We start from the raw sequence: 12,808 nt of genomic DNA, 5'->3' as shown, positions 1-12,808 counted from the left end.
TGTTGTTATGTAAGTGCTCTATTAAGGATTTGCATATTATTTATAGACTCCTCCCTCGCCCATAATTAACAGGTATACACGGGTTTTTAGGACAAAGCAAGTGTTAGTTATATCAAACAAATGGATAGAGAGGTAGTTCCTTGGCACTGAGTATGTCGTTTTTTAAGAGGATGATGTTGATGTTGCCAGGCTCGTGAACAGACAGATAACCTTGTCAGCATTTTCTAAACCACAGCTGAGTCTAGTTTCGTTTTTGTCATACCCACTTGGAAAAACGAAAGTGATACTTAAACGTGGAGTGGACAGAGTTTTACAGGATCGACAGGACATTTCAAGGTAAGATTATATATCTGATTTTATACCTTTGAGCAAAGAATTTTGTTATGGGAGCGTGGCTTCCCACCCCCCTATGTTCCCACAGTTTTTAAGATTTATTTTTTATTTTTCCAAAATCTGGTTTTGTTTGTCTGACTTTAAGGTAATGAAAACAATAAGCTCTATTAAGATCTAATTTTGGAAATACCCTAGAAATGTGGGAACATAGGGCTGACCCTATTGTTATAATGTAATTTGTTTCGTATGGCATCCAAGTGAGCCTATTATTCGCTGGGTCAAACTCCAAGTCCATGAGAAGTTAGTCTACAGATTAGAGTTGAAAAAGTTGAAAAAAAGATTTTAGGCTGTCAGTCTTCTTCTGTTTGAGGATTGCGTTATGTATCCTGTATAATCAAAATATGCCATTTTACGTTGACTGGGCTATTCAGGCTTGATCACAATCACAAATGTTCTTTTTGTTATAGATTTGAGGGCAAATGTTATCATGTTAATCATCCTCAATTTGTCTTTTATTATTATTATTATTATTATTATTATTATTATTATTATTATTATTATTATTATTATTACTATTATTATTATACTTATTTCTGGAAATTGAGCGGGGAATCGTTGAACGTGAACCGTTGGCCGATAACTATTTGCTGGTGTGCAAATCAAGCTCATCCCACTAATGTTTGACGTCAGTTGCTTTAGAACTCAGGTAAAAGGCCAAAGTCTTGTTTATTAGTTTCAAGCCACCAGTGAGTCTCAGAGTCACTTAATGTGGTCGTGTGTCACCTCAACCATAAGCAAGGTATGTGAAACGTTTATGACAAAAGTTTTTTATGTTTGATTGACCGAGCACCACACTGGTTAGCTAATTGATTAGCTAACCAGTGTGGTGCTCGGTCAAAGCTAGCTCAGGTGCAAATAGAGGATTTTATGGCCTGACATAAAATATGGTTTTAACAGGTTTTTAGAAATAGTTCGTTATGTTCACGGTTAGCTCTTGATTCCGTATTTCACAACACCAACTGGTAAAAACACAATTTGTTAATTTTATTTCTGTTTGTGACTGATTTTTAACGATGGTACGAACATCAGCCCATTCAACACCAGTGCTAATTCGACAGTGCTAGCTTACTGTTAGCATTCTCGCATACCAAATATTTTAAGTTATGTGACAGATTACACGAAATGGCACTGAAAGGTTGGCATAAAAATGTCAGGATTAGAGAAATGGTTTTCATGTTTCAACAAAAAATCACAAATTTACACAAGCAATACAGAAACTAGTCACTGTAGAGCCCGCGCTGTTATTCTGCAGTCGAAAACTGGTTTGACTGCTTAATGCTGGTCTCTGAAAAGTACCATCATGTTATTCATATTAGTGTCTGATGTCTGGGTTGGTTTAGTTAAGTACTATTTACCTCAAGGAAAAATTGTGTAAAAACATTAACAACAGAAAAATTGAGTCAGAGATTTTGAACAAATAAATACCAAAATAAATGTTCTCAGGTGGTATTTTTTCTTTAAGTGAAGACTTATTTACCCCTTAATAACTACATCAAATTCACACAGTATCCTGACAATGATGTCACCAGCATGTACTCTGTAGTTTTGTCTCTTCCTCTTTCGGTTACTATGTTTTTATTTATGTCTTCATTCAGATGGGTGCAATATTTAACATGCTTGAGCAGTTCAGACTGGAAACTTACTACAACCAGTTTTTCCAGTTGGGTATAAAGGATGAAAGAGATTTCCTTGACAGCGTAACGGATGAAGATCTAAACAACATGGGTAAGGTCAACTTCAGTTTATAGCTAAGGTGTGTACTCAATTATTTTCAACATCAACACATAATGTTAATTCATATGAGTAAGCAGATAATTATGACTTGTGAAGTTCATGAAAGAGTGAACTTTTTTTGTACAAATTTCAATTGACAATGGTACCATGAAAATTGTATAGTGTATTTTAAACTCTATGTGTTTCTGCATTCATCAGTTCTACACACTAATCTCAAGTTTGAACAGGCAGCTGCAGAATAACTGCTGCATGTGGGCTGGAATGGACATTATCACAAACACTTTAGCCCCTTTGTTAGCCTTTAGCTCGAGCTGCATGCTTTCTTCTGCTCTTCTGTCTTTTTCTGTCTGACAGTTAGGCTTCAGTGTTGACCATCACTACAAAATTAACCACAAAAATCATTTTTAAGCAGAGAAAAGCATTGGTATCTGCGTTTTATCTCTTCTCACAACTAAACTTTGTCAGCTGGCCTGGTGTTGTTGTAGAGACCTAGAATCAATCTGGTCCTGGTCGGTCCGACCTGGAAGCTAAGAAGGACCAATTTAGAATAACCTGTAACCAGCAATATTGTAGCTGATTTTCTCATTTTAAAGTACGGATTACAATCAGGCATTTATCTAGAAGGGAGCCCTTTTCAAGATAACTTTCAAACTCCTCACAGCCCTTTTAAGTTTACTACACTATGCATATTAAGGATATGCTACTTCATTCATGATATTTTCCTTTCTGGCCCCTATCTTACAGGTTTAAGCCATGTGGAGAAGAACCGTTTCTCAGCCATGAAGAACTTCATTCAAAGACTCAGAGCACCGGAGCGCCAAGTTCAAAGTGTGGCCCCTGTGCAGAAATCACTTGAGCTGTTCTCCATAAAGTACACGTATCCTAAATGCCCTCAGCTGAAAACAATCAAAGGTATGACAAACACATCTTTCCCACTGTCTTTATCAATTAGAAGTGAGGGCATCAAAGTGCAATCTTTAACTCTTTGCTTGTTTTCACCTGGGTATTAGAGCCAGAGCTACAAACACATCTACTGACGGGGTGCTGCATCACACCTTAGATACAGCATATAACTGGCATTTCAGGCCTGCAAAGATAAAAATATCTTTCTTTTACGAATTAACCAAATGGTAATTCTGGTGCAGACTAGCATAGGCATTCAATTGTTTGGTTGCCTCAAAGTACACATTCCTTAACTAAAGAGATTGCTTTTCTTAATCCTTAGATATGGATCAAGTGCAAAACACTATGGAGGATCTGATGTTAAGAATTGGTCATCTTGAAAGTGTCGGCAACACCAGAGGAGTCTGTCTCTACACAATCAATGGGATGCCACTGACAGACGACCCCTTCTTCAATACTTGTGAGCAGACTTTCAAACACTTCATACAGTGAAGTGTTTAAAGTTAGTGACTTAAAAAACACCTACTGAACAAACTGAAGTATTATTTTACTCAGGAGCCTGAGCTTTTCTTCAGGAGTTTGTTCACTAAACATTTAGCTGAAAGTGGAGGATTATGGGACCTGTATTCATCAGCTAAACTCATTGTTATATTGATATGTATCCAGTGGATGTAGACTTAATAAAGATGACTTTATTAAAATGACAGCTGAACTACTAACACATGTGAAGCCATAATTTGTAGAGCTCCCCCTAGTGACTAATTGGAAAGCCAGTATCCGAAATGAAGGCACATTGTTCATTCTGTATCAAATCCATCTGCAAACGAGTTCAACACACTTACCTTGAATGTCATTTTCTATTACAGGGTCTCTGAAAGACCGACACATTGAAAATGGAGCTGTTATCTACGCTATATTCACACCAAAGGAAAACCTGAGACAAGCTCCACAGGTCCACCAGAGAGATGTCGGTGAAGCCAGTGGAGACGATGTGGTTCGATGCCACATAATGCTCAAGGTGCATTAGAAATAAGACATTAAAGCATGATTTATTAATATTAGGGATGTTTGATACCACCTTTTTTCAGACCGATACCAGTACATCCAGTACTTTTGATGCATAAAATTTAAATCTACAGCGACACATCAAAGACCGCACAGTCACTCTGCCATTAAGTCCAAAATAAAACACAGAAAAACTCTGAGTTTACAAGTTTTTTTTAATATTAATATTAAAAAACTATATCAAAAGTGCCAAATAAAACTAACAGCTGTCAAATTTCAAGCATTTTTTTTTATAAACTAGAGTGCAAAATAAAACACTTTGACTGTTATCGCTCCCTGGTTCATTCATGTAGTCACCTGATGCATATTTGCTGTTGTGTTTAACCGTAGCATGTATTTGCCTTGAGTATCAACTGCTGGTATCGGCAGCCTTCACGAGTACTGATGCTTGAAAAAAGGCTGGTATCTGTTCAATAGCAATACCTGGTGAATGTACTAATGAATGTACTGCTATTCAAATAGATAAAGTACGACATGTACTTCCTAAATATTGTTTAGGGTTGCATCTGATTATTTTTCCATCCTCAAAATCCAACATTAAAAAAATTCTAATCATTCATTCACCATCTGCTGTGTCTTGTGCCTTAAAGGGAGATTTCGAGGTGCCGGTGAGCTTTGCTAGTGACACCATCACCAGCCTGCGACTCAAGCTGGCCAATGAGAGTGGAATCCCAGCACATGTCCTTTTTTACAAGTAATTCAGACTGAACCACTCCAGGACATGATGCTAATGCTCACAGTTACATTTCTTCCCCCATGCTCACTTTTCTTCCTTTTCTTTGTTTTTTTGTAGGGGTAAACACAGTGGCGGTGACACCCTGCAGAGCTGTGGAATCTCTGAGAGGGTGACGGTTTTCTTCTCTTTGTCCACCTTTTCTGATGAGACTCCACGCGATGAGACATTCTTCATCAATGATGTTGTTCCCTCGGTACAACAAACTCAGAAAGGAATCAGTGTGTTCCTGTCTTCACTTCACATTCTTGTAAGTTTTGATTTTCTGGGTCAGGACAATCGTTGGAGTCCAGACTTGTGTATTGTTATTGTGGCTTGTTACCATGATAAGCTGAGATGATGATCACGTGTCATCTAGACTATTCCTGCTGTCTCCAAAAGTCTCTTATCAGGTTTAAAAGGTTGACAGATCTTGTAATACATTAGCCGTAATCATTATCTTCACCACACCGTGAAGAAGAAGGGTTTTATCACGGACTGACAAATTGTCTATCTTTCAGGAACATCACTGCACTAGAGAGCAACTGAGAAAACTGATTTCCTACATACGCAAGCTGACAGGCTGTAACCCTCTCGCTCAAAGCTTGCATCAGTTACTCTGCAGGAATGAAACCTTAACCAGGAATCAGAAGGTAAACGATACAAGGTTGTATAATCTTAACTTTTCAAAGGCAGTCTACCATTACCTGTGTCTGCTTCTTTGTGTTTTAGATTGCAGTTTTTGAAGGCCTGTACATGCTCTTCAGAGAGCTTTTACCACAACGTGGAGCACAGCAAGGGGAGAAACTGATCGAGGACCTGGAAATCTTTGAGAATTCCTTGTACTGCTGGGCACATCTCAAATCAGAAGCACAGGTAAAGTGCTACAATGGTTGATTTCTGTGAGCTTGTGAATGGTTATGGTCAACCAGCTCAACATTTTTTGTAGGTTTTAATGTAGTTTTCATGATTTTCCACCAGTTCATGACTTTTTATACTTACTTTATTATGACAGAAACTGACATCAGACCATGAGAACTACGCTCCCATCACTCTCTATTCTGAGAGCGGGAAACGTTTCTGTGAACCAGTCAAAGTACCTGGAGTACCAGGGGTCTTTGAACGAGGAGACGTGATCCAGAAAATCAAGGGTAAAACAAAACCTTATCAATTCATAAAACTTTGCTGAGAAGAGTTAAAATTAAGCTGTCGATGTTGTCTTGTTACACAGAAAAATAAATATCTCCTCTCAGAGCTGTGTTCTCTTTTTTACTGTTCATCTCCCTCTTCAGATGGAGAAAGGATTCCAAACTGCACTGAGGGGGTTTTGCTTGAAACATCGTTACAGAGAGCAAACGACATTGAAAAAATCTTGCTCAGTTTGCCTCCATTCATGAGGACATATGCTCTTTGGATTGGCCAGGACAAGATGACTGGACAGAAGTTTGTACCGTGATATTTTTTCCAATCCTGTTTGGTTGACGTGTTATATCTCAGATTCTTTATATTTTCTTCATCTATGTCCTGATAGGTTAACAATTTATAGACAGCTCAACCAGCCGCTTTCAACGATCAACAGCAGACTGATTTAGTTTTTGTACAGTTTAAAAATGCTTTTTTGTTCCACCAGCAAGTAAAATGAATGAAAACCAAAGGAATGAGTGTTTATTCTGTTTGTTTTAGACTTGTTTTCTTTGAGCTCAGACTTGAACTTTGATTCAGACTTATGTGTAACAATTTAATAACAGCTTTCAGATAAACATGGAGAAGACCTTTGGAAGCATGGTTGAAGAATTAAAATTACCCTCCAATCAGTGGCTCAATGTGACTCCTCCTCTACAGTTGAAGTCTCTCGGGATGTGTGAGCGCCGTCTTGTTCTACTAAGTGAAGGTACTCATTAAAGTCACTCTGTCCTCCTAAGTGTGTGAACCTTTTAAAAGAGTAGTAGCACTTTTGCATTTAGTTTGTTGGTAATTCTGTTATTTTTTTCCCCTTAGACAATCTCGGGGTGTGTCTCATGAAAGAAAAAGGGTCTGCTGATATGATCAGTGTGCACGACTGTCTGACTGGCAAAAACATAAAAATGGACATCAATGTGTTGGCAGCCAGGTAAAGTGACTCTAAGTGTCTCACACCCTCCACATGTTCCTCAAAGAAGCTCCCTAATGGCTCACAGATTTGACATTTAACACAGGACTGGTGATCACAGGGATGACAGAACATTTGTCACAACCAGGACCCCGAAGGAGGCTGTATTGGTAACAATTAGTCCTACTCTGCCTTGATTTTTTTAAAAAAAGTATAACATGACATGTTTTTATCTTAGTAATTACCAAACGGTCTTCAAAGATCCACTGTTTCATTATTGATGCAATGCATTGATAAAGAGCTGACCAAGTAAGGACAATATTAGCTGAAGCAATAAGCAGTAATTTAAGATTGTCTTCAAGAAGTATCCGATAAAAAATGAGATGTGATACTCTCATCAGGTCCTGATTGACACAAGTTCCTCCATGGAGGAAGAGTGCTACCAAAGTGCTGAAATAAAGAAGATCAATGCTGTCAAAGAGCTCTTTGACAACTTTGCATCAAGAACCATGGCTTATGATTTCCATCACGTCATCAGCCTCGTCAAGTTTGATTCAATGGTGAAGACTCTCCACACATTCACCGAAAATCTGGAAAAGTTCAAGGTAAATAGTTTGAAATCTCTACCTTTCGTTTTAATTAATCATGTATCCTTTTTTATTACTGAACCTAAAGAGAAATGAAAGTGAATTTGTTCATTTGTTGGTTTCTCTGTACAGGAACACATTCGGAACATAGAGGCCAGTGGTTGCACTCTGTTGTATGATGCCCTGCGACGTGGAGCATCTGAGCTTGAAAAGGTGAAGACAAGGTTTCCCGACTGTAGACTTCACATCATATGTCTCACCGATGGAAATGATTCTGGGTAAATTTTTTCTTCTGTTCTATTAGCTGAGGTAGAAAAGGACTCAAATCATGAAAAACAATGACTTCATAATGTTTTCAAGAAAGCAAATATGACTTCAATACTTCCCGTAGCTCCTCCATAGAGCCAGAAGCTGTTACTGCCAAACTGCTGAAATCAGGGATTGTTGTGGATTCAATCCTTCTTGGAGATGTGGAGAACAACATGCTGCATGGAATCAGCAACGCAACAGGTATGACTTCTTTGAAAAGAGAGATACATTCACACTGTGAAGTCCTGGGAGGATTAAAGGATGCCTGCAAACACACCACAGGGCATATTCAGGTTATCTCCTTTTTTTTTTTTAGCTTTTAATACTTAATATTTTGAATAGTCCTAAGTTTCATTCTGTATGGCAGGGAACAAGGACTTTAATGCAACTCTTTAAGATGATTAACTTCTTACAGTGAGCTCAGCCTGAATGCTCAACACAAATATTGTTTTCCCAACACAAGTTCTTAGATCATTTATCTCTCTGCCACAAACCCACTTGGCTTCCAGGTGGCTGCTGTTTTAAACCACAGACAACCAAAGAGGGTCTGAAGCTCTTTGAGATGGAGACCGTTCTGTCCCTGGAGCAGAGGAAACTGAAGGAAAAACTTGACCCATCCTCTGTCACTAAGGTTAGTTTATTGTTCATCATTGTTCTGCATATTGTCACTCAGTTGTGAAAATATTAATAAAGACTCTTTCTGTGCCTGTCCATTTTTTACCCTGTAGAGGACTTTGTTAAGCATCTTCAGGACTCATCAGTACGATGAATGTCCAGAGACATTAATGCCAAGCCAGATAAACAGCAAAGTGACAGTGACAGAGAGGTGAGTGATTCAAGAACCAGCTCCATGTGCTGATAAACTTAATGTTTGTGCATCCAGCTACTCAGCAGAGTATGCTAATAGCTCGCAGCCTCTTTGCCAAGATGTGTTTTCTTTTCTGTTGCACTTTGTAATTTTTCAATAAAGTCAAGTGATTGAAGTATGAATGGAGAAACAACTTGTTTTAAGGTATTTGGTTTAGCAAATCAAAGCCTGTAGGACAGTTAATATTGTAATAGTGCAACTAGGGCTGAGCGATATGGCCTAAAAATAAAATATCCGATTTTTTCACAAAAAAAATGATTTTCGATTTTTTGACATTTTTTTTTCCTTTTAAAGAAAACAATAAGTACAAATGACAGATATAACTCAAAACCAGTTTTTTTTTTTATTTTGTCAAAAACTTAATAAAAGTAACCTCTATTTGACTCTTGGAATTGAATTTTCAGCTTTTCTTCTGTTTCAGTAACCTCACTTTGTAGTTTTAACGGAGGCAGACTTATTTACATTTACAGTGAAAGCTGCACCATTTTGTAAATTTTGAATTTAAAAATACTGCAAGGAAAAACGTGTACAGTACTGTTTCAGTGCACTACAGCACTATTCAGATATATTCTACTTTTAAATGATTAAAAAAAACCCACTTTGTTTCTGTCTAGTTTTATTTTTTTAAGGCTGTAGCCTATTTGTCCTTTAATTTTGATACAAACAAATAAGTAAAAATAAATGCTATTTATTCAAGTGTGGACTCATAAAATTCATGCCTCCCTGCATAAGCCAGTGCCCTGGTCTGGACACTCCAGTCTAAAAAGTCTGGTCCGCCCCTGCTTGACAGAGCGCACCATGATGCAGGTGCGTTATATTGCTCTGTTAGTCAGCGAATGGATTTATGCTGAATGGAGGATTTAGTTGGTGGAACAGAGGGAGTTACAGGGAAAGACAGGACTCAGCTTTCCTCAGGTAAAAGTTTAACAACTTCTCACTCATGTCTGTACCATCCCACTCCGCACTACTTTTACAAATCATGATCCATCCAAATTACCATTAGAGGGGATTTTCTTTGGTACAGTGAGGGTGTTCTGAGAAAAACTAATGTATATTTCTTTACTGTCTAAATCTCAAAATGATCAGAGTATTAAACTTCGAAGAGCAGCAGGTTTTACGCGCGTCGGTCACATCGTCAATAATCTGCAGGTGAACCTAAAAGGGTCCCGGCTTTGTAAATGTTTCAGTCAAAGATCTAAACAAACTCCCAGAAAGTGACAAATAGGAAACAGAGTATTGGAGGAAAGGGATTTGAACGTTCACTGACGAGAGGTCTAGTTTATATCAACCTCTTGGCTGTTGATACGGACTATAAGGAACACGTGTCTATCAAGGTGCTGGGTGTCAAAGACGCACATGAACATTTTTATGACAGTTAGGTTTCTGTTGTTTTGTTAGTGAACTGTTAAATCATGCTGCACACACGCAGAGTCAGCGCTTGCCGGGGTATAAAAGGTGTGCAATAGCGGAGAGAAAAAAATCGGATTTTTTGATTTTTTAAAATCGTCCACAAGGAAAAATTCGAATCAATCGATATACTCTTTATATAGGCATAAGTGCAACATGAAAAAGACCTTCACGTTAACTGCTTTTTCACTTTCATTGTCTTTTGATAATCGGTAAACAAATCATCCCTTTCACAGTGCTCTGAAGAAGAAGATTAAGGAGTCAAAGAAGGGATGGGTCATGGAGAAGGATAAACGTATACTGGAGGAGCTGAAGAGTCTGCACTGTGATCCACATCCCTTCATCAAAGTCTTTCCCTCAGAGTCAGACTTCAGTGAGTGGCATGTGTTGCATTTCTGTCTTTTCAGGATCTGATTAGGTATAATTTTGTCTTTCTTTCATCATTAGCATTGCCCCAAAGTTCTGAGTACAAACCAGCTTTGTTCTGACTCTCTCAGCTTTCTGGAAGATTCTCCTGCAAGGCCCTCCTGACACACCGTATGAGAACGGAGTGTTTGAGCTGTACTGCCAGTTTGGTCCTGACTACCCAGTGAAGCCTCCACTTGTCCGCTTTGTCACACCTGTATCCCTCTGAAATATAATCATCTAAAATATGATATGATTCTGTATAAATTATTTTATCTAGTGTGTTTGTACACACTGGTACAAGAACAAGATGTCTAGGATGGAGTTTTTTTCTTAACCTGGGTACAGCTCTACCACTGCAACGTCAACAGCGTGGGACGCATTTGCCACAACATTTTTGACCGCAACTACAATGCTCACATCACCATGAGAGAGATCCTTGAAGCTGTGTACGGACTGCTCATCGTCCCTGAGCCTGATGATCCTCTGGACAGGTGAGATAATTCCCACTCCAAAGTCACACTGTGGGGTAAGAGGTGGACTACCATCAGTTTTTACCAGAGCGAAAGGTATATGATTATATTGTCAGGACATTCCTAAACTCTTTATGTTTGACAATGCAGTATCACTTACCTATACTTTTTTCTTGGGAAGCATTTTGGCTGAGGAATTCATGACAAGCCGTGAGATATACGAACAAGAGGCCAAGAAGCGTACAGAGGAAACTGCTGGGAACTCGATGGATGACATGGAAAAAGTAAATTGGCCTTTATACAAAGTAATGCACGGATGGAAATTGTCTTTTCGATGTGTGACACATTACGTTTTTTATTTTCATTCAAAGAAAATGGTAGATCCTGTGACACAGTTCATACCCCAACATCTGATCTGTCCAATCACCAAGAAGATGTTTGTCGATCCTGTGATAACAGTGTACGGCACTGTGTACGAACGCAGGGCCATTGAGGAGCATCTGAAACAGTAAGTTTGTAAACAGTATTGTACCATAAGTAACTAATAAAAGTGTCTCAAAGTTGGTAATATCTGTCCTGCACTACTCTTTGAAACGAGAATTTTCATTGGAATTAGAGGAATGGCTGCTCCCTGCATTAGTGTGTTTCACTCACAGATGCAATAGAATGTATAAAGTGTATAATTTACTATTTTTACAAGTACCCAGTGTGTTACTGTACTTCTGTCAACAATGTTCAGGGAATCAGGAAGAATCTGTGGAGTGTCTGGCTGGTCAGGCTGCTCACTCAGTCTGTGGCCTATATATTTGTGCAGTTAAAACAGTTTTAATACAGCTGCTTCAGAACTAATGGGTCAAACCAGAGTTGGCTACAAAAAGTCATTATCATTATTTGAACTGACCTCTCTTTCAGACACCAGTATGAGCCGCTGGCTGGACCAGGAAATGAGCTTCAGATGAGCGACATCAAGCCAGCCCAAAACATGAAGAAAATGGTGATGGAGTATCGTTCCCGACAAATTAAGTAAACCTCAGAGTCTTTCAAGTTTTAAGGGTTGGATCCAGTTCAGTAGTTTCATACACAACCGTTTTCTGGCAAAGTTTTTGTAATCTTTCCTAAATTGTACCTTTGCACATTTTTGTTCATCTTTGAATTCTTAGATTATCATTATACAGGATTTTGAACTGCCAGACGTTAATACTGAAGCCAAGAATTGACTTAATGTTGTTGTTAAACTTTAAGAAATATAAAGGTGCTCAGAATCCAGAACACTTTGTAATTACGTATCTTTTGAGGGTGTATTGAAACGTTCCCACAGCTCAGGGATTTTCTGAGCTATCAAATTTCCTCAATTACTATTCTATGCAATTTTTCACAGTGTCTTTATTAGGAAATGTGTTTTCCGTTTTGTAATTGTACAATAAACCAAGGTTCTAGTTTGTTAAATTTGATCCATTGTTGGCAGAGAAATAAAGAGTTTGTAAAAGTGAATGATGTCAACGTTTTGTTTTACAAGAATCATCCAAGTTCTTTAAAAATGTATATACCACTTTAATCTAGTATATGTTGTATGTTGTTACTACACAAGCAAGTCTTTTGTACACACTTAATTATTTAAGTTATTAGTGAGAGACATGTCCTCAATGAAGTGCTATAAATAACACATTTCAAGCAACTAAAAAATCTGCTGAAAATACGGGGGGGGGGGGGGGGGGGGGGGGGGGGGTATCTAAACTAATATTGAGAAGACATAGCACTCAGCAGAATACACTAAAAAGAGTTTGAAGGGAACATTTTGCGCTATCTCACAGGAAACTTGAACGTGAAAGTGTTAGCTTTACGTGCAAAATGAGCGTTTGGCGG

General features: G+C 38.3%; 1 protein-coding gene across 3 annotated transcripts; it reads left to right on the top strand.

The window, feature by feature from the left end:
* Positions 1-294: 294 nt before the first annotated feature.
* LOC141804413 (uncharacterized) lies at positions 295-12,406 on the top strand. Of its 3 annotated transcripts, none has more exons than XM_074688825.1 (25): positions 295-336; positions 1,989-2,118; positions 2,872-3,039; positions 3,353-3,490; positions 3,897-4,048; positions 4,686-4,789; positions 4,889-5,078; positions 5,329-5,460; positions 5,540-5,683; positions 5,823-5,958; positions 6,100-6,250; positions 6,556-6,698; positions 6,806-6,917; positions 7,003-7,066; positions 7,298-7,501; positions 7,616-7,761; positions 7,875-7,993; positions 8,302-8,423; positions 8,521-8,618; positions 10,304-10,440; positions 10,565-10,689; positions 10,821-10,966; positions 11,127-11,229; positions 11,317-11,453; positions 11,858-12,406. In XM_074688825.1, exons 2-25 carry the CDS (start codon positions 1,989-1,991, stop codon positions 11,970-11,972), a joined length of 3,216 nt encoding a protein of 1,071 aa, XP_074544926.1. In that variant the 5' UTR covers positions 295-336; the 3' UTR covers positions 11,973-12,406. The 3 variants fall into 3 exon arrangements, with proteins under 3 accessions (XP_074544926.1, XP_074544925.1, XP_074544927.1); XM_074688824.1 differs by lacking the exon at positions 295-336 and adding an exon at positions 1,013-1,132; XM_074688826.1 differs by lacking the exons at positions 295-336; positions 3,353-3,490 and adding an exon at positions 1,013-1,132.
* Positions 12,407-12,808: the final 402 nt, after the last annotated feature.

This window comes from Halichoeres trimaculatus, unplaced genomic scaffold (assembly GCF_033239565.1).
Source record: "Halichoeres trimaculatus isolate MK-OKI-2021-1 unplaced genomic scaffold, fHalTri1.1 fHalTri1_scaffold_15, whole genome shotgun sequence".
Lineage (NCBI taxonomy): Eukaryota > Metazoa > Chordata > Actinopteri > Labriformes > Labridae > Halichoeres > Halichoeres trimaculatus.
The sequence above is the reverse complement of the archived record's forward strand: the minus strand, read 5'-3'. Positions and strand labels throughout refer to the sequence as shown.

Coding starts and splice junctions, on each gene's coding strand:
- LOC141804413 (XM_074688824.1), top strand. CDS start 1,100: ATGTGGTCGTGTGTCACCTCAACCATAAGCAAG. Junction 7,067..7,297: donor CCCCGAAGGAGGCTGTATTG/GTAACAATTAGT, acceptor TACTCTCATCAG/GTCCTGATTGACACAAGTTC. Junction 11,230..11,316: donor CGATGGATGACATGGAAAAA/GTAAATTGGCCT, acceptor TTTCATTCAAAG/AAAATGGTAGATCCTGTGAC.